The following is a 22,322-nucleotide window of genomic DNA, read 5'->3' on the forward strand; positions in this document are numbered from 1 at the left end:
GGTGGAGGATGAATGTGTGGCTGAGGGACTGGTGCAGGGGGCAGGGATTCAGGTTCCTGGACCATTGGGACCTCTTTAGGGGCAGGGGTGATCTGTATACAAAAAATGGGTGGAACTTGAATCACACGGGGACCAATATCCTGGCCGGTAGGTTGGCTAAGGCTACTGGGGAGAATTTAAACTAGATAGGTTGGGGGGAGGGGAGCTAGAAGAGTTGACTAGGATCAAGGAACTAATGGATGGGGGGGAGGATGCAGGGGTAAGGGGAATTACAAAATTAATGGTAGAGGAGAGGGTGCAAGTGAATGAAGGCGGTAATTTAGATAAGGGAGTAGAGGGAGAGGGTGTTCGCGACTCATCAAAGCGGGTCCAGATAAAAGCTGGAATAAGGACACTTTGCCTGAATGCACGAAGCATTCGGAACAAGGTAAATGAGTTGATGGTGCAAATCAGCACAAGTGGGTACGATCTAGTGGCCATTACAGAAACGTGGCTGAAAGGTGACCAGGACTGGGAGATGAATATCCAGGGGTATCAGGCGTTTAGGAAGAATAGACAGGAAGGAAAAGGTGGTGGGGTCGCGCTATTAATAAGAGATAATATCAGGGTAGTACTGAGGGATGACATAGGCTCTGAGGAACAAAACGTGGAATCGTTATGGGTAGAGATGAGGAATAGTAGAGGGAGAAAGACGCTAGTAGGTGTGGTATATAGGCCCCCAAATAATAATGTTGAGGTAGGGAGGGCTATAAACAAGCAGATAAGGGATGCGTGTAAAAACGGAACGGCAATAATCATGGGGGACTTCAACATGCACATTGACTGGCAGACTCAAGTCGGTAAGGGTGGAATGGAGGAAGAGTTCTTAGAATGCTGTCGGGATAGTTTCCTTGAACAGCATGTTACGGAACCGACGAGGGAACGAGCTATTTTGGATCTGGTATTGTGTAACGAGGTAGGTAGAATTAAGGATCTTATTGTGAAGGACCCTCTTGGGTCTAGTGACCACAATATGGTCAAATTTCTGATTCAGATGGAAGAGGAGAAAGTTTGGTCCCAAACCAGTGTCCTCTGTTTGAACAGAGGGAAATATGATAGGATGAGGGATGAATTGGCTAAGGTAGACTGGGAGAGCAGGCTGGCAGGTAGGATAGCTGAGGAACAGTGGAGGATTTTTAAGGAGATCCTTTTCAGTTCTCAGCAAAAATATATTCCAGCAAAAAAAAAGGATTGTAAGAAAAGGGAGAACCAGCCGTGGATAACGAAGGAAATAAAGGAGAGTATTAAAATAAAAACAGCTGCGTACAGAGTGGCCAAAAATAGTGGAGAAACAAGTGATTGGGAAAAATTTAAGAAACAACAAAGAGAGACTAAGAAAGCGATAAAGAAAGGAAGGATAGACTATGAAGCTAAGCTAGCAATTAATATAAAAAATGATAGTAAAAGTTTTTATAAATATATAAAAAGGAATAGAGTGGCTAGAGTGAATGTTGGACCCTTGGAGGACGAGAGGGGGGAGTTAATAGTGGGAAATGAGGATATGGCTGAGTCTTTAAATAAGTTTTTTGTGTCGGTCTTCACGGTGGAGGACACAAATAGTTTGCCAAATATTAACGATAGAGGGTTGGCAGCAGGAGAAATACTTAATATGATTAATGTTACCAGAGAGGCAGTGCTGGGTAGACTAATGGGACAAGTCCCCGGGTCCGGATGGAATGCATCCCAGGGTATTGAAAGAAATGTCAGAGGTAATAGTGGATGCGTTAGTGATTATTTATCAAAACTCGTTGCATTCTGGGGTAGTGCCGGTTGATTGGAAAACGGCTAATGTTACGCCGCTGTTTAAAAAAGGAAGGAGACAAAAGGCGGGTAACTATAGGCCGGTCAGCTTAACGTCTGTAGTAGGGAAAATGCTGGAATCCAGTATTAAAGAGGAGATAGCAGGGCATCTGGATAGAAATGGTTCGATCAATCAGACGCAGCATGGATTCATGAGGGGAAAGTCGTGCTTGACGAACATGTTGGATTTTTATGAAGGTGTGACTAGGGCGGTTGATGGAGGAGAACCGGTGGATGCGGTGTTTTTGGATTTCCAAAAGGCGTTTGATAAGGTGCCCCATAAAAGGCTGCTGAAGAAGATTAGGGCACACGGAGTTGGGGGCAGTGTGTTAAAGTGGATTGGGGACTGGCTATCCGACAGGAAGCAAAGAGTCGGAATAAATGGGTGTTTTTCCGGTTGGAGGAAGGTAACTAGTGGCGTGCCGCAGGGATCGGTACTCGGGCCGCAACTGTTTACCATTTATATAGATGATCTGGAGGAGGGGACGGAATGTAGGGTAACGAAGTTTGCAGACGACACAAAGATAAGTGGAAAAGTGAATCGTGTGGAGGACGGAGAAGATCTGCAGAGAGATTTGGACAGGCTGAGTGAGTGGGCGAGGATATGGCAAATGGAGTATAACGTTGAGAAATGCGAGGTTATACACTTTGGAGGAAATAATAACAAATAGGATTACTATCTCAATGGAAACAAATTAAAACATGCTACCGTGCAAAGGGACCTGGGGGTCCTTGTGCATGAGACGCAAAAGCCCAGTCTGCAGGTACAACAGGTGATCAAGAAGGCAAATGGGATGTTGGCCTATATTGCGAAGGGGATAGAATATAAAAGCAGGGATGTCTTGATGCACCTGTACAGGGCATTGGTGAGGCCGCAGCTGGAATACTGTGTGCAGTATTGGTCCCCTTATATGAGGAAGGATATATTGGCATTGGAGGGAGTGCAGAGAAGGTTCACCAGGTTGATACCGGAGATGAGGGGTTTGGATTATGAGGAGAGGCTGAGGAGATTGGGTTTGTACTCGTTGGAGTTTAGAAGGATGAGGGGGGATCTTATGGTGACTTATAAGATAATGCGGGGGCTGGATAGGGTGGAGGCGGAGAGATTCTTTCCACTTAGTAAGGAAGTTAAAACTAGAGGACACAGCCTCAAAATAAAGGGGGGTCGGTTTAAGACAGAGTTGAGGAGGAACTTCTTCTCCCAGAGGGTGGTGAATCTCTGGAATTCTCTGCCCACTGAGGTGGTGGAGGCTACCTCGCTGAATATGTTTAAAGCGCGGATGGATGGATTCCTGATCGGTAAGGGAATTAAGGGTTATGGGGATCAGGCGGGTAAGTGGTACTGATCCACGTCAGATCAGCCATGATCTTATTGAATGGCGGGGCAGGCTCGAGGGGCTAGATGGCCTACTCCTGCTCCTATTTCTTATGTTCTTATGTTTGTGAACAGAATTCCCACTCACCTGAAGAAGGGGCTTAGAGCTCCGAAAGCTTGTGTGGCTTTTGCTACCAAATAAACCTGTTGGACTTTAACCTGGTGTTGTTAAACTTCTTACTATGTTTTTCTTCTCCACAGGGTTTTCATTATAGCTGCCAAAGCGGTGCATGCACAGTTGTAAGTGCCAGAAGGCGCATGCGTGTTGGTGCCTGACCATGAATTGTGAATATTACACGGGCTGGTAGCTGCCTATCTTCGGGTCCACCAATTCATTATTTCATTTGATTTCCTTATCAACTTTCTCGCCCATTTGCCCCCTACCATTTCTTTTTCATTTGTTTATTAGTGTCAGAATTAACACTGCGATGAAGCTACTGTGGAAATCCCCTCGCCACCACACTCCGGCACCTGTTCGGGTACACTGAGGGAGAATTTAGCACGGCTAATGCACCTAACCAGCACGTCTTTTCGGATTGTGGGAGGAAACCGGAGCACCCGGAGGAAACCCACGCAGACACGGGGGAGAACGTGCAGACTCCACACAGACAGTGACCCAAGTTGGGGATCAAACCTGGGTCCCTGGGCGTTGTGATGCAACAGTGCTAACCACTGCCACCATGCCATCCAGTGGTCCTACCGTTTCTTTATTTCATTTGATTTCCTTATCAATCTTCTTGCCTGTTTTCCCCCACCATTCTTTTTGGATGGCACCATTCTTCCAATAAACCATCTCCAACTTGTCATAGCAGCTTATCCCAGTGATGTGGAAGGGATGGTGTGTAATTAAGACAAAGGCAAAATACTGCAGATGCTGGATTCAAAAACAAGGGTAGAGAATGGTAGAAAGGTCCAACAGGTCTGACAGCATCTCTCCACAGATACTGTTGGACATGCTAAGTTTTTCCAGCATTTTCTGTTTTTGTTTGTGGTGTGTAATTAAGCCTATATTCCATCATCTTATCTGCCAGTTTGGTATATAAGTGTGGTCTGCGAAAAAACTAGCCCAAAATGACAATGATGTCAAGCAGAATTGCAGACATCATTGTTGGGCAAAGCCCTGGCAAGTTGTAGATAACTTAGAATGAATTTTATTCTTGTTGTAAGGGAGTTGTTTGTTATTGTTTAAAGGATGTTGTGTTAGCTATCGATACTGTTTATATTATAGCTTGTTGGTTTACAGCCGTTGTGAATTGTTTGCAACCTTGGAAGCCGGGTTGTGGATAACTTGCAATGCGTACTAGTTGTTTGTTTTGTGCTATGTTGGTTTGTGCTGTTGTATTAAAAATGGCATGTTTATTGTTTTATCGGGTGTTATTTTTATAATTTATTATTGTGAGATTGTATTGTATTCTGGATTGTAACTGAAAGTATAATGTATTATGTACTTGTGAATTGTTTAAACAAAAAAAGTGGGGGTGCCTCATAGGAACTCATTCGACTACTGTCGTCAGTGAGCCAAATTAAATGGGGCAACGAATCATTAATTCCCTCGAAGTGTTGAATAGAAAATGCTTGAAGCTCAGCCATTCAAAGGAAACGGTATGGCTGAACACTAATTTGAGGTTTTTCTCCTCCACAGGGTTTCCATTATAACTGCCAAAGCGGTACATGCGCAGTTGTAAGTGCCGGAAGGCGCATACACATTGATGCCTGAGTGTGAATTGTAAATATTACATTACTGGTAGCTGCCTATCTCCGGGTCCACCAATTCTTTATTTAATTTGATTTCCTTATCAACTTTCTTGCCCGTTTTCCCCCCACCATTTTTAAAAATGTATTTATTAGTGCCACAAGTAAGCTTACATTAACACTACAATGAAGTTACTGTGAAAATCCCCTAGCTGCCTCACTCCGGCGCCTGTTCGGATACAGTGAGGGAGAATTTAGCATTGTCAGTGCACCTAACCAGCACATCTTTTTGGACTGTGGGAGGAAACCGGAGCACCCGGAGGAAACCCACTCGGACACTGGGAGAACACACAGTGACCCAAGCCGGGAACCGAACCCGGGTCCCTGGCGCTGTGAGACAGCAGTTCTAACCACTGTGCCACCATGCCACCCAGTGCAGGTAGTAGAATATCTCAGGGGTCACATTGTTCCTTTATTTTATTCTAAATTTTCTTGCCGTCTTCCCCCGCCATTCTTTTCGGAAGGCACCATTCTTCCAATAAACTATCTCCAATTTGTCATAGCAGCTTATCTCAGTAGTGTGGAAGGGATGGTGTGTAATTAAGACAAAGGCAAAATACTGCAGGTGCTGGAATCTGAAACAACAGCAGAAAATTTTCATTTTCATCTGCCTGCTCAAGGTGGAAAACAGCCCCAAACACTATTTTGAAGAAAAAGAGGGATGTTCTCCTCCATGTCCGGATCCATATTTATCCCTAAATCAACATCTCAAAAACAGATTATCTAGTTATTATCACCTTGCTGTGTGTGTGAATTTACTATGTATAAATTGGCTGTCCATGTTTCCTACCTTACAACACTTCAAAAGTACTTCAGTGGTTGTAAAGCACTGTGAGACACCTGGTGGTTGTGAAAAACGCTATGAAAATGCAAGTCCTTTTTTCTTTTGGACAGGAGAAGGCCAGTCAGCTGGGTAAAGCAAATGTGACTAGATGTGGCTCATTCTGTGAGTAGCCACAGCATTGTGAGGAGAATATGGGTGCAATTCTGCAAATACTTCAGTGACCTACTCAGACCTGGCAAGATGATTACAACATGACATCCATATGTGCATTACTTGTGGCACATATGAAAACATGTAATGCAAGGTCTCCCCCCCGCCTCAAGTCTGTAGTCACCAGCATACAAATGGACTGAGCAGCCTTGGGGAGCGTAGTGTTCCTGTATTCCTGTACATTGGAAAAATGTATGCCCTAGAACATTGCAGAACCATGAGCCAAGAATATTTGCAGCGGAGGTAACACTGAAGACTATATCTTCTCAGGTGACTGTCGTGTTGGAAGTACTGATGGAGGATAGCTTTGTTTCTCTCATTATTGACATTGCAGAAGAGCACAAAACGCAAGAGAGAGGGTACCTCCACCCTGGGACCTCCAGGCTGAGGACAACTGCCATGAGTATCTCGACCACATGTGCCTCTGCTTCATCAGCAGCCACAGCTAGAGCACCCCATCGGAGCGGCTGAAATCAGAGGCCACTGTATCATTAATTACATTTTCCAAGTTCATTAAGATGTCATGTTTTAAGCTTGTATTAACTCTTGAATACTTAACACAATGGGCATTTTGTTGCTTACACTCAGACTTCTACATTTTCATTCTTCGATGGCAATAAGGCAGAAAAAGAAAAAACTGACCGCGATGCAAAGGCCTGATTGGTGACAGTGTAGTCAATGAAGACTTGTGTCTCATCTGATTTTCAGAACAATTAAAGTATTCATAGTTGTGTCTATTATAGATGCACCCTCTCATTCAGGTGACATCAAGCACCAACTGTTCTACAGGTGATTACAGTTCAGGTGAAAAGTGCATGGATCAGGGTAGCCCTCATCCCTGCATGCTGATCAATTCCTTGACTCATGAGGCGGTGCAAGCAAATTACCTAGAAAGCATAGCCACTGTTCTCCACTTCATCTTCATCCTCCTCCTCTTCAGTCTTTTCCTGCTCGAAGGATCTGTGTCATTCTAGCACTCGGGAGAAGTGGTCCCGAGGTCCACACCTCTCTGAAGGACCATGTTATGTAAAGTGGAATAGATCACTGCAATGCACAAGACCCGAATGGAGCTGCATCTTTAAGTGTCTGATGACAATCACTGGCAAGGCTGGCATTCATAGTCCTTCCCTAGTTGTCCTGAGAAAGTAATGGGATGGTGTGCCATCTTCTTGACCCACTGCAGTCCATGTGGTTCTTGTTATTCTTTTTAGCAGTTTGATACAACTGAGTGGGTTGCCACTTCAGAGGGCAAGTAAGAGCCAACCCTGAGGATTCAGCCACTGACTAGGTTAGGGAATGCTGCCAGGATGGGGGTGCAGGTGGTGTAGCTATGATATGAAAACATGTAATGCAAGGATGTGCACAGATTGTGCTATCAGGAAGGAATGGCCAAACTTTATTGGGGTATACTGTCAGCAAGGAATGTTGGTTCTGCTGGATTGTGGTGTACTTGTATGAGGGAAATGGAACTGAATATCTGAGGGATCTTCTGTCAGATGGGGAAGCAGGACTCAGATTTTTTAAAAAAGATGACACATTTGATTATGTAAACCCCATTCTGAGATGAGTGGTGGATACATTTCATTTATTTGTAAACAGAGTTTTAAAATTAACCTCGAACTTCAACTCTGAGATCACCGTCTAGTCTCTGTAACATCATGTAGTCAGTGAGTTACATTGATACACAGAAATGCTGTCTCCAAAGCTTGATCACAGAAAAGTGTCTTCAGAATTTTCTTTCATCATAACCTCTGCAACAAAGAAACAATATAGAAATTGTGAAAAGGCATTTTTTTGGACAGAAACCAAACACAGCTTAATTCTTGCTTTGGAGTAAGTTCTAAGTCATTCATATTTGACGTTGTAAAAGCAATCGGACAGTGTAGTGGTGGTTCCAATGTTGATGGCAAAGGTAAGGTTGTTTGTCGTCACAAAGAAACTGACCCTATGCCTGATGAATGATGAATTAAAGACAATTGTTGAGGACATAATCTAGATGCTATAACCAGTCCATTGCAGATAGACAGAAAAAGGTCATAGCAGAGGATGATTCAATAGGCAATTCCATGTGCCATCCCCATTGCAGAGCAAAGTAGTACAGCATATAGAAAACCATGATCATTTGGGAGACTTTGTGGGCTACGTTGCAGGACGTTAATTAACTTGTTCAAGCATTGGAATCATTGGAACGGTCTGCACCAACTCTCCGAAAGAACATCTTACCCAGGCTAATCCACCAAACCTATACATCTTTGGACATTAGGGAGCAATTCAGCATGGCCAAAGCAAACCCATGCAGACATGGGAAGAATGTCCAAAATCTGCGACATATCCCACTGCCAATCTGTACCATCCCACTATAAAAACTATTTTACCTTGTATCTTCCTGTGTCTTGATCTATTGAAAGGGAAACAGGCATTAATCCTTGAGCAAACGATATCCATAGACATTAACCATACAAGCCTTCAAAAAAACACATCCTTCCTTCCTGATATTACTCAGTTTGAGGTTCAATTGTTCTGTCTATGATCGATGTATGAATGCATCATATAAACCGGGAAAGGGTGTGCATTGGGTAAGACTTATTTATTTAAATTGGAACTGTGGTGGGGTGCGAGATGATATATCACACATGGAGTTTGAAGACAAAAACCACGTTCCTCACTCTTTTCACTATCTAGTTTGTTGCAGGAAAGTGAATGTTTAATAAAGGCAGAATTAGGTTTGGCTGAACCACAATATGACTCAACAGCCAGCACTCAGGTGGATGATGGAGCTAAGTCAGCTCCTTTGCTGTTTTGAGGGGTCTCACAGTGGTATTGTAAATGAAAAAATCATGATATGTTAGTATGGACTGTACAAAGCCTTTGCATCCAATATCCGCCTGATGAGTGCAAGGATGCATTGAGGTCAGGAATATTCTCACTGAGCAGGATGTAGATAATAAACCTATTGATTCTGTATCTCCATGGGGTGGGTTGGTAGTGGTGGTGGGGGGGGGGGTTCCATTCTCCAGATCGCCTGCCATAACTTCCATGGTACATCAGTGGAGCCCGAGAAAAATGACCATTTTTAGTTTTACTCTGGGAGTTCTACTGAACTCCCATGGATATTCAAGATGACAAAATCCAGTTTTGTTTACATCTTCTGACATTGTGAACAATGGCACCTTTGGTGGTAGTAGAGGACCAGTTTCCAATTTACCCCCTGGAGAAAAGTTATCTGAAGGACAGGAGCAGTACAGCAGATAAATACAGGGGAAAGGTTAAGGTCTTTTTCATAAGTAACAAACTTAAGTATGGGTAACAGAAGACATTAGTACAGGAATGTATAGGGCTGGCAGTTCCAGCATCTTAGAAATATATTCTCTGATATCAATCTATCGATTCATTGTTGTATATACAAATCCAGGTTTCATTTGAACCTGGCTTAAATTATTACATCATTTTATTGCATCATTTAGCACCTTCTGTACAAAGTACTTAAATCTATTTGTACAGCAATGAAAACCCATGCCTACTGTGCATGGACAATTAATTTTATTGCTCTCAAAGTAACTATATGCTACCTGTCAGGGCAGCAGCAGCTATAATGCTTTCTATCAATGGGTTTAATATGTAATTTCTTTTCTTATAAACATCTGGATTTTGTGACCGGTACAAACATTATCAGAGCTCAAACCTCGTTGCAATGGAACATACAGAGTTAGGACAATGGATGTAGATTCCCACCAGTAATTGCTCACTTTTGTTCTCCTGAGTAAATGTGCTGCATATCAGACTCAATGCCCTCCTACTGGGCTGTAGATTTTCAGTGTTTCTATATTTATGCTTCTCTGTAGTATAGAACTGAATTGTACAAACTAGAAAGTTCCAGGTTTGATTTCTGGTTTGTGCTGAGTTTGTTGAATTCAATGAGGGAAGCAAATATGATTCTAATTGGCCTTGGGGTTAAAACTCTGTTTATTATTTAAGGATTCTGGAAAAAAAACATTCTGTGATTTGGAGAATGCTGGCAGAGTTGGTGAACAAATAGCCAAATCTTATGGAACTGAAACAAAAAGAATTATTTGGCCAGATGTACCACAAGGACATGAGAAGAATAACACGGAAGTCTTTGCTGTACGAAATTGAGGGTTTATAATCTGTGTGAACAATTAGAGGCAGACATAGATGGGTTAGCAGAGCTCAAACCTCGTTGCAATGGAACATACAGAGTTAGGACAACGAATGTAGATTCCCACCAGTAATTGCTCACTTTTGTTCTCCTGATAGATAGATGGCAGATGCAGTGGAATGTTAAGTAGTAGATTTAGAAAAAAAACACTGAAATCAAATATCCTAAACTGTTAGACTAAACAGATATATAGAGATTCAGCTCTTTAAAGGTCGCAGTGCAGGTAGAAAGGACCATAAAAAGGTCAATAAGTTTTTATTTTTAGTATATAGTAGCATTGAAATTCCAAAGGATATCCTGTCACAGACTTTGCAGAAGAGACAAGAGGGAAAATGGAAGACAGAAGCCACAGAAGTTGATGCTGAAGTAATTGTCTACAGTAAAAAAAGGAAAAAGATAATTTGAAAAACAAGGCTTTCAAAATCCTCAGTTAAAACTGTAAAGATGGGATTTCTAGAACTTACCCTGGCATTAGAAATTACAATAAGTCTCACTATTCATGATTTCCTCTTTTGTGAATTCGCCTATCTCCACAAAAGATTTTGTACACCAGTTCAACCATTGCAGGCTGAGACTTACCCCCTGTATTAAAAATAAGAAAGTAGGAGCCAGGACTGTAATGGTGGGATTTTACTGTATTTGCACTTGGGATTTGAATTTCACAATCTTAATAATTGAGACTCAAAACATACATTAATCATTCTTACAGAGATCTCTGGGAATACTCATTGTTACAATTTACTGCCCAAAAGTTACTTTTTCTAGTGTGGCTACAGGCTGGTATAATTAGTATTCCTTACCTTTTTATAAAATATGTTAAGATAATCAGCAGAAAAGATACAAGATCAATGATTATCCATATTACCGGATACATGTCAGGTTGCTGAAAACAAAATGTGACAAAAGTGACAGAAATTAATGAAATTTGTTTCCAGTTAGCATAACAGATTCTAGGAAAAAACAAGAACCAGTCCTGGTCACGGTGAGATTATAGCAGTTGGTAATTATCAATGCCAACATTAAATAGCAAAGTGTAGAAAATGTGGGTTCCCATTCCTCTGAAGTTAATGGGAGGTGTCAGATTGACACTTGCTAAACATGATAATAGCAAGTAAATACTAGATACCAAAGAATAGATTTTTAATCCAGGTGTACAATTGGTGAAATTGATCAGTTGCCTTATGGCAGATGCCCATAAAGGCCAGTTTTATGCTTGAAAGGCATATTAAAAATCTACCCATACAATGCAAACTTTAAGCTCTAACTTTACAAAAATTAATTAGCTCTAAAGAGATTTGGGACAATTTCTGTTTATTAAAGAAAGCATTACAAACGCAAGTTTTTTTTTTCCCTGTCCCACTCTGCCTTGGCGGAATCTTGCTGCCTTCGTATCTGATGCAACAACTTGTCAATATTTCTGGGTCACAAACCTGACTCCCTGATCTGTAGGCCTTCCAATTGCTTTCCCAGAGCCAACCAATTAACAATGTACTTTCAAGTTTGGTGATCGATTAGGAAGTGAGGATGGGCTGATGTGGTTAATACAAGAATGAATGATTTCTATTTTGAAGAGAACTAAACAGCAATCACAATCGCTATATATGTGATGTGAATAACAATGTGAAGCAAAAAGATGACAACGATTGGTAGGCTTGGAAAAACTGCTGTCCCAGTTCACAACTGTATGCCTGGAGATAATGTTAGAAGCAGTCAGGGATGGAGAGAAATCCTCTTCTCAGAGGACAGTTGGAGTAGACCAACCGGGCTCAGCAAACATATTTTATTTGAGTTTGCAGAGGTGGTGAGCACCTGTTACTGAGGACATGGATCCAGTGCCTTCAGTGATCTCATGAGGTATGGCAAGGTGAATGTCCTGCTGCTGAAAGCTATCACTTTCTCATCTCCTTAGCAGTCTTCGCATAACAACCATCTGACCTGCACATTTTGCTGCCACTGCAAATTTCTTTCTCCCCAGCTTCCTCCTCAAATCTCCATATCAACAGACAGCATTAACTCTCAACCTGATGCCCTCTCACTCTTCAGTGCACTGTCACGTCCTCCACTATCTTACCTCAATTCTCAACAATCACAACTCTTCACACCCTATTTTATGCCCTTTTGCATCACAAGAGTCCACAACCGCTTGCAGAGGCTGGGGTGGAGCTGCATTCATGACTATCTTGGCTGGAAGAGGATACCTGGAGATCGACAAGATGGCAGGCTGTGGCTGATGGAGAAATGGGAGTGGCACAGTGAAAGCATTTGATATCACGGTGCTACTTGGCACTGAACTGCCATTATGTTGAATCAATGTCACCAATACATTAATTGTCATGATCTGCATTATGCCAAACTAGAAGCTAACTGTCTTTCATCTCTTGCAGGTGCTTTGCCAGAGCAGCAGCAGGATGTGAGAGAGGAGTCCTCAGAAGAGGAACATTTCCCTGAGACATCACATGGTTTATGTGCACCCTTCACTATGCAGATACAATTATCTCAGTGGATCCAGCATGTCTGATAGATAGGGTGGCACTAAGTGAGAAGCATTTCACATGTGAGCAAGAGCAGATGCTGGCAACAGGGACAGCTCTGAAGAGCCTCTGTCATAGGGTTAAGACTACCACAAGCTATGCTCAGTTGAACTTTGGGAATCCACAAGTGAATCCTTGTGGAGAATCAAAAGGAAAATCTGTGGCCATCTGTCAGAATCTCAAGAGGAAAAATGCAAATCTTTGTGCAGAAAATTGAGGAGATCTGAGATGATGGCATTTGCACTCATGATCAACTGCACTGAAAGGGTGGTCAACTTCAAGGAGTATCATGTGAGGCAGGCTAACAAAAAAAGGGCTGTACATTATGGGTGGAACATTCTGCCCTCGCCTGGGAGGGCATTTGATTAGGCAGGAGGGTTTCAGGTGAGATCTGTTGCCTTCCCCGCACCCCCTCCAATTAAGTCTGGGCTGAGAGGTCCATTATTGACCTCCCCTCCCCCACACCCTGCTGCCAGTGGAGGTCCTTAAGTGGGCAAATAAGGACCCTTAAGAGTCTCATCCTGCTGCCACTGGTATTAACCTGGTTGTGGATGGGCCCTTCGCCATACAACATGCATGATAAGTAAACCTTGTGGGTTGCTTGTTGTTCCCTGAGGGAGACACTCAGTAGATGAACAATGGACCTATCAGCAGGAGGGGGGTACCCACTGAGATCCAACACCTGCCTTTGCTGCCAACATCTGCCTGTCTCGGTAGGGGTGGCACAGTGGTTAGCGCTGCTGCCTCACTGCGCCACAGACCCGGGTTCAATTTCGGCCTCGGGTGATTGTGTGGAGTTTGCATGTTCTCCCCGTGTCTGTGTGGGTTTCCTCCATGTGCTCTGGTTTCCTCCCACAGTCGAAAGATGTGCGGGTTAGGTTGATTGACTATGCTAGATTGGCCATGCTAAATTGCCCCTTAATGTCTCAAGGTGTGTAGATTAGGGGGATTAGCAGGGTAAATACGTGAGGATACAGCGACAGGGTCTGGGTGAGATTATCGTCAGTGCAGGTTCGATAGGTTGAATGGCCTTCTTCAGCACTGTAGGGATTCTATGATCCCCTCCGCCCCCAATCCACCTACCATGCAACCCCCACCCCTCCTGCTAATACTTACCTGTAGCCTGGGTCACTTCAGGATTCAGGGCCTCCGAGGGTGTCTTTCCTACAGCAAACATAGCTTGCCCTGTGCAACTGCTGAGCTAAAGAGGATGAGTGGCTGCCTTCAGTAGACAGGACCTCTACCACCAGGGCCCTTTACCTGAGAAAAGGCCCACTGCTAGCCTCTTCATTGCCTGCTTGGCTCATGGTTCAGCAGCCCTTCCCCAAAAAAGGCAACATGGGTCTCTCATCAGCTATTCAGCGAGAGGTGAGATCACATCACCTCCACAGGATTTTGCTCTTTGCAACTTTGCAAAGCATTGTTTAAAGAATTGTATTGAGTTATTGAAGGCTGAACACCAGACCAAATTGCAACATTGTGGGAGTTCTTCCATTGTTACTAAGCAGGGATGTGGAGGTGGGCCCTGAGAGGTGAGAGAGAGACAGGAAAGATGGCAGTGGGAGCTCTTCTGAAGACACCTCCAAGTCATTGCCCTCATCCTCAGCTGCTCTGACTAAACCCACATGCTGTATTCTGCCCAAATAACTGAAGGGTGGCCATCTTTGCCAGGACCCTCATGGGCTCAAAAGGCCAAAGGATGTCCATCAATGGTATTTTGTGTCAATAAGAAGTCTCTCAACACCAGATTAAAGTCCAACAGCTTATTTGGAATCATAAGCTTTTGGAGTGTTGCTCCTTTACCTGATGAAGGGAAACCCGATAGAGGTCTACAAAATTATGAGAGGCATAGACAGGGTGGATAGTCAGAGGCTTTTTCCAAGGGTGGAAGGGTCAATTACAAGGGGGCACGGGTTCAAGGTGAGTGGGGGAAAGTTTAAGGGAGGTTATACGGTGGTAGTTTTTCACGCAGAGTGGTGGGTGCCAGGAACACGCTGCCAGAGGTGGTGGTGGAAGCAGGCACATTAGCAACTTTTAAGAGGCATCTGGATGGGTACATGAATAGAAAGATATGGACCGAGTGAGGGCAGAAGGCTTTGTTAAAATTTACTTGGGGCATCATGATCAGCACAGGCTTGGAGGGCTGAAGGGCCTGTTCCTGCGGCACGGTCGCACAGTGGTTAGCACTGCTGCTTCACAGCTCCAGGGACCTGGGTTCGATTCCCGGCTCGGGTCACTGTCTGTGTGGAGTTTGCACATTCTCCTCGTGTCTGCGTGGGTTTCCTCCGGGTGCTCCGGTTTCCTCCCACAGTCCAAAGATGTGCGGGTTAGGTTGATTGGCCATGATAAAAAAATTAGTTAGAGGGATTAGTGGATAAAATATGTAGGGATATGGGGGTAGGGCCTGGTTGGTATTGTGGTCGGTGCAGACTCGATGGGCCGAATGGCCTCTTTCTGAACTGTAGAGTTCTATGATTCTGTGCTGTACTGTTCTTTGTTCACCCAATCAATATCTTTGGAGATGGCTCACTGTTTATTGAAACCAGGTTACCTGTACATTATTCGCAATGAAATTTAACTAACGGTCCCATGACTGGTCCAACCTGACTGCACCTGGAGTCGCTTAATAAGCCAGAACTATATATAAGCTGCAATGATGGGCACACAGGCAGTCACGCCAGGAACATGGCCCCGAAGAAAAGTGCTCCAAAATCTTTAGAGACTGAGCAGGCCTGCCCATTGGATGCAGTGGAGGAGAGGCAACATCTGTTGTACCCCACTCAGGGCCACTACCAAAGGGTCGCAAAGCAAGCATCTTTGGGAGGCAGTGGCATCTACAGTGAGTGCCAGGACACTGACCCCCTCGGTCCGGAGAGCAATATCATGAGAAGATGAATGACCTTCAGGCTTCAAGGGTGAGTGTGCATCCCATTCTGAAACCTGTACATGTGCTGTGCTTACAATGTCAAACCATCCCCAGACACCTCAAGGGCAGCCACCAACCGCACCTCCACAGTCCTACCTCCAACCCTTGTGGCAAGCCCCAGAGGGCACCCATTTCTCCAAAACGGCCAACACAAGCTCCCCAACCCCGACACACATTGCACCCCATGCCCTTCCATACATCACACTTTCAATCCCCCTTATGTCCCCACAGGAGAAAAACGCACACAATCGGCATGAGCGAGAAAACTGGTGGTGGAGTACCCAAGCTGAATTGTCCGAGGACAGCCCACCAGTGATTCAGCACAGGCAGCAACAGCACAACCCACCAACACAGAGACTATCACGACGGTGGGTCATGTTAGTGCTGAGGCTTCTGGGTCACTTACTGGTGAGCACATCACAGCTGCTGATGCACATCAGATGAAGGCGGGCACATCCGAGGGCTCAGGCACACCAAAGTCTGTCGGAGGCGAGGATGCAGCTGTCCCCAAGCAAGATGCCAGGCCTCGGGGTTCGTCATCTCGAAGCTGGAGGAGATGCATCAGCAAACCTGGGGGGTTGTGGATGGGCTGTTAGCTACCATGCTGCAACTGCAAGGTTGTTTAGAGGAGTCAAACAGACTGCTGTTGCAGGAGGTGGTGCCAGCACAGCATATTGAGGAGGAATTTCTTCAGCCAGAGAGTAGTGAATCTGTGGAACTCTTTGCCACAGAAGGCTGTGGAGGCCAGGTCATTGAGTGTCTTTAAGACAGATAGATAGGTTCTTGATAAGGGAGTCAGGGGTTATGGGGAAAAGGCAGGAGAATGGGGATGAATGGCGAAGCAGATTCGATGGGCCGAGTGGCCTAATTCTGCGCCTATGTCTTATGGTTAACCAGGCCAACACTGCAAGGGTGGCGTCTGCAGTGTAAAGTCTGGCTCAGGGATCTGGTCTCATGGGTTAGAGTCCAGTCCATCCTGGAGACACAGTGGGCCACAGTAGAGACACAACGAGCCATGGCCAAGGATGTCACCAGCATCCAGGAGGCACAGCGTTCCATGACCGTGGGTGTAGGGGACATGTTGATGACACTGCTGGCCATGGCTGGGTCTTTGCTGGGTTTCTGGGGAGATGGCAGGCAGTGGCTGTGAGCCTCGACAACTTAGCCCAGTCTCAGCGGGCTAATGCTGAGGGGCTACAGAGTTTGGCTTGTTCACAGAATGCTGTAGCGGAGGGGCTCCAGAGCTTGGCCCAGTCTCAGAAGGCCAGGGCTGAGGGATGACAGATCATGGGGTAGACGCATCAGGGCCTCCAGGACTGGCAGAGCCAGGTGACGCCAGAGCTTCTGAAGCTCAGTCCAGCTAGCTTCCCACGGAGTATCCCCGGGGCCTACAGGAATCCCGAGGGAGGAGGAAGGGCTAGAGCCCATGACTGGGCCTTTCACCCAGGAGATCTCGGACGTCCGAGACCTTCCGATTCCCTCCTTCCTCACACTGGGGCATCTCAGGGCCAGTTGGATCAACAGAGTGGCACAGAAACATCAATGTCATCAGGGTCTCGGCCCCCCCCAGGGAATGGCCGCCAAGGGCCTCACAGGTATTGGGACATGAATCAAAGATGACCCCTCCACCTTCGATGTGCATCCTGGGGGAGCACTTAGATGAAGCAGTAGGCCGCACAAGATTAGACAGTTGTATGGTCACAAAGAGGGCATGGGTGAAGGTCACCAGTCGTCAGGGTGAAGTTTTGGTCAATGTTAAGAGTACAATTAAAAGTTTTTTGCACCTCATAGCTGTGATTAATCTGTCTCTGATTCTCCCCCCACAGGGCATTTTACCCCAATCGAGGCGCAGACTGCTGTGTTGTGCAATACCAGCCCCTCGGCCAAAAGATATAGGCCACCTGCATTATTTTCCCCTGCAGCCACTGGACCTTTAGTCAAACACCACCCCGTGGCATGGCTGCCCCCATAGAACCCCCCGACATAGTGCCCTCCATGCTTGTATTCCCAATCCTTACTGCTATGTGGGCCCAGGTGGCAGTGTGCATTTGGAGAGTATCTAGGAGTCAGACTTGAGTGGTGCTAGGGGTAGGATCTCTGTGTGCACAACAGCAAGTCGTCATTATCCACCAGCCTTCACCAAAGTCTCACTATGTTTCTCAAGGTTGGTTGGGGGAGAGGGGAGTGAGCTGAGAGAGGGTGGAGAGGCTGGGGGTGGGCTGAGAGAGGGTGGGGAAGCGGAAGGGTCATGTGGGTTGAGGGGCCAACTTTGGGTTTTGGGGATGTGGTGCTGCAGTGGCTCCTGGGGTCCAGGCAGCAGAATCGCATCTTCAGCAGGCCTATACAAAGCTCTACTGTGGAGGTGAGAGCCTCATTATAACGGGTCTCCACCTTGGTCTCGGGTGTCCGCACTGGCATCATCAGCCATGACCTCGACGGATAGCCATGTCCCCCACGAGCCATCCCGGCAGCCGTCGCTGGTCTTCAAAGAGCCCAGGGTTGTACAAGGGTATTGGGAGCAGTCCCCACGCTGGACTTCACCAGCTATTGCTGCCTGCCCCCCCCCCCATCCTCCGGCTCCTCAAATGGCAAGTCATCCACTTCTGCCTGGTGCTGATCCTTCTCCTCCCACAGCTGGGCTCCCTCCTGCTGTGCAATGTTGTGCAGAATGCAGCAGGCGATTATAATGCACAGGGTCATACTGGACGGCACGGCCAGAGCGGTCCAGGCAGCAGAATCGCATCTTCAGCAGGCCTATGCAAAGCTCTACTGTGGAGGTGAGAGCCTCATTATAACGGGTCTCCACCTTGGTCTCGGGTGTCCGCACTGGCATCATCAGCCATGACCTCGACGGATAGCCATGTCCCCCACGAGTCATCCCGGCAGCCCTCGCTGGTCTTCAAAGAGCCCAGGGTTGTCCAATTGCCTCAGCACAGAGCTGTCATGGACACTCCCTGCATGATGTTCATCCAATGGTCACACATGATTTGTACATTGAGGGAGTGGAACCCCTTTCTGTTGATAAATGATTGCTCCTCACCCTGCAGGGCGATGTGTGTCCCATCCACTTCCCCCTGCACATGAGGCATCCTGGCAATGGTAATGAAGCCTACAGCCCGGGCCTCACCCTGTCCAACATCAAAATGGATGTATTGGCTTGTCCAGGCGAACAAGGCATCTGTCACCTGGCAAACACGTCAGTGGACTGAGACTTAGAAACTTAGAAGTTTCTTAGAACTTAGAGACCTGAGAGATTCCACAAAGGTCGCCACTGGGTGCCTGAAACGAAACTGTTGCACAGAAATTAAATGTTGCCTTCACCTTAACTTCTACTGGCAGCAGGTAGCTGCCCCTCCCCTCAGGTACTAGGTGTGTGAGCACCTCACACAAGTGCCAGACCGTGTCCTTAGATAGGCAGAGTTGGCGACAACACATATCCTCCAACAGCCCCTCGAATGAAGTTCTGGTCTGGTACTGCCTAGACTTCCGCATCCTCCTTCTCCTGACCACCCTTTCGGGAGACTGCTCTCCCACCTCATGGTCATCAGCAGCAATCCCCTGCCCTCCTTCCTGGGGGCCTGCCACTGGATGCACCTGGAGTAGCCTACACCACCTCAGCCACCACCATGATGGCCAGCTCTAAATCAATGAGATCAAGATCCATTCTGCATGGAGAGAGAGAGATTGATAGAAACATGTCATTGCTTGCAACTACCCCAAATGATCCCCCACCCGCTATCCCTCGCTGGCACCAGTACCCCCACTTGTGGATGCTGGCAACACAACATAATCTGTGGTGCCAGTCATCACCTGATTAAGTTGCCTGCCATTGGCATCGTGAATATGGCTGGCAGGGAGACCGTTGCGCTCCCATTGCCATGAGTGCAACTACAGCATTCACTTCCAGGCACACGGGGCAGGGACAAATTCCCTTTTATCACAAGATGGGTTCCCATTTACTGCAGCGTACATGGAGTATGAATGTCTATGTTAAATAAAGCATCCCTGCTTGAAGCACCAGCTGCCTGAACTGATGGTCCCTCAAGCAGCACATGGTGCACTCCTCCCCTCCCCCCCTCCCTAAAACCCTAGCACTCAGTCCAGGCCCCCACCACACTCCACAGCCAGAACAATGGAACAGCCTAGTGGTTGCGACAGCTGCCTGACCAGCACACAGTAAAGGACCCCACCACAATAGAACATCCCAGTGCTTGCAGACAGAAGCCTGACCAGCAGTAAAGGAACCCACCCCAACCCCCAGAGACTATGTGGAACATCCCTGGGCCTGGTGACAGCACTTCCAGCTCTCCAGGAAGTTCCCGAAGGCAGGCAGAAAGTTTCAAAGCCCTGCCTCCAATCTCCTCTGCACTCCGGAGGCTGCAGCTCCATAACACTTGCCTCCATACTCCTGTTCAATGCTGCCACGCCAGCTCCTGACTTTTAAACAGCAGTTGTAATCCCCGCCAGCGTGACGTCTTGCCAGAGAGGGGGAGACGCTAACGGGGGTGGAGATTTTAGTCGTGGACCTGCTAATTAGATGTTAAGGTATGTAAATGCATGCTAACGTCCGTTATGCTGATTTTCAGCGTGGATCCGTTGATGTCAAAAACCTTAGGTTGGGAGATGCACAGAGGCCCGGACGTGTAGTATGAATCATGTGAATCGACCGCTGTTCAAGTTTCCTGGACCACTGCACTAAAAATCAGCACAGCGCGATGGGAGAATCGACACCATTAACTGTTTCTCTCACCACAGATAAACAAAATCTGACCCTGACCTATGGACGAAAGGCAGATATGATCTAAGGTGATCCATCAAAGATGCCAAAAGACAGTACCGGACCAAGCCAGAGAGCCAGGCTAGCCACACGGCCCCCGCATCCTCCCCCCCTCACCTGACTATGGCAAGATCCGCAAGACATAACAGGCTATCAGATGGTTTACAAGTCGTGTAAAACTGCCAGCATCAATGCACCCTTCCCTGATGAACTCCATGCATTCTACACCTGTTTTGAGCAAGACATCAGCGAGAGCATGCCCTCCACCCCGGAAACCTCGGATGAACCTGTATCCAAGGTCACCATTGCAGATGTCGGAGCAGCTTTCTCGAAGGTCCCTACCTGCCTCAAGATGTCGACCATCATCCTAGTACCAAATAAAAGCCAAGCAGCGTGCCTTAATGATTATTGTCCAGTTCCTCTGAAATCCGCATTATGAAGTGCTTCAAAAGGTTAGTCATGGCATGAATCAATTCTGTCCTCCCGGACTGCCTGGATCCACAACAGTTTGCCTACCGCCACAACAGGTCCATAGCAGATGCCATCTCCCTCGCCCTGCACTCAACCCTGGAAAACCTAGATAACAAAGACAGCTATGTCAGACTTCTATTTATCGACTACAGCTCAGCCTTCAACACCATTATTCCTACGAAACTCATCTCCAAACTTTGTGGCCTGGGGCTTGACTCCTCCCTCTGCGACTGGATCCTGAACTTCCTAACCCACAGATCACAATCAGCAAGGATAGGCAACAACACCACCTCCACGATCATTCTCAACACCGGTGCCCCACAAGGCTGTATCCTCAGCCCCTTACTATACTCCTTATACATCTATGACTGTAGCCAAATTCCCTTCCAACTCGATTTTCAAGTTTGCTGATGACACCACCATAGTGGGTAGGATCTCAAACATTTTCGAGACGGAGTACAGGAAAGAGATAGAGAATCTGGTGAACTGGTGCGACGACAATAATCTCCCCCTCAATGTCAACAAAATGAAGGAGATAGCCATCGACTTCAGAAAGCATAGTGGAGGACATGCCCCTGTCTACATCAATGGGGACAAAGTAGAAATGGTCCAGAGTTTCAAGTTTTTAGGTGTCCAGATTATCAACAATTTGTCCTGGTCCCCCCATGCTGACGCTATTGTTAGGGAAGCCCACTAACGCCTCTATTTTCTCAGAAGACTAAGGAAATTTGGCATGTCCACTACGGCTCTTACCAACCTTTACAGATGCACCACAGAAAGCATTCTTTCTGGTTGTATCATAGCTTGGTATGACTCCTGCTCTGTCTAAGATTGCAAGAAACTACAAAGGATTATGAATGAAGCCCAGTCCATCACTCAAACCAGCCTCCCATCCATTGACTCTGTCTACACTTCCCGCTGCCTCAAAAAGCAGCCAGCATGATTAAGCACCCCGGACATTATCTCTTCCACCTTCTTCCGTCAGGAAAAAAATATAAAAGTCTGAGGACACGTACCAACTGACTTAAGAACAGCTTCTTCCCTGCAGCCATCAGACTTTTGAATGGACTTACCTCGCATTAAGGTGATATTTCTCTCCACCCTCGCCATGACTAACACTACATTCTGCACTCTCCTTCTCAATGAATGGTATGTTTTGTCTGCATAGCATGCAAGAAACAATATTTTTCACTGTATATTAATGTGACAATAAAATCAAATCTGAGTATTTCCGACATTTTCTGTTTTTCAGAATCACAGTATAATTACAGCACCGAAGGAGGTCGTTTGACCCGTGGTGTTTGCACTGGCTCTCTGAACAAACAATTCACCCAGTGCCATTCCCGCACTTTCTTCCCATCACCCTGCACATTCTCCCTGTTCAGATAACAGTCTAATTCCTGTTTGAATACCTCAACTCAATCTGCCTCCACCACACTCAGAGTGCGTTCAGATCTTAACAAATTGCCGCATGAAAATG

At 46.2% G+C, this 22,322-nt stretch overlaps 1 protein-coding gene across 13 annotated transcripts in view; it reads right to left on the minus strand.

Annotated features, from left to right (window-relative positions):
- Positions 1-7,493: 7,493 nt before the first annotated feature.
- The window catches only part of gdpd2 (glycerophosphodiester phosphodiesterase domain containing 2), a 169,327-nt gene continuing 154,498 nt past the window's right edge, over positions 7,494-22,322 (minus strand). For all 13 annotated transcript variants that reach the window (XR_013497651.1, XM_078211456.1, XM_078211460.1 and 10 more), the window contains 3 exons: positions 10,938-11,020; positions 8,336-8,358; positions 7,494-7,711 (listed from right to left, as the gene is read on the minus strand). Coding sequence is in view for 12 of the 13 variants with exons in the window: in XM_078211456.1 (XP_078067582.1) it covers positions 7,671-7,711; positions 8,336-8,358; positions 10,938-11,020 (147 nt within the window). In the remaining variant the exon portion in view is untranslated. The remainder of the gene's footprint in view (positions 7,712-8,335; positions 8,359-10,937; positions 11,021-22,322) is intronic.

The sequence above is a fragment of the Mustelus asterias genome, chromosome 4 (genome assembly GCF_964213995.1).
Source record: "Mustelus asterias chromosome 4, sMusAst1.hap1.1, whole genome shotgun sequence".
Lineage (NCBI taxonomy): Eukaryota > Metazoa > Chordata > Chondrichthyes > Carcharhiniformes > Triakidae > Mustelus > Mustelus asterias.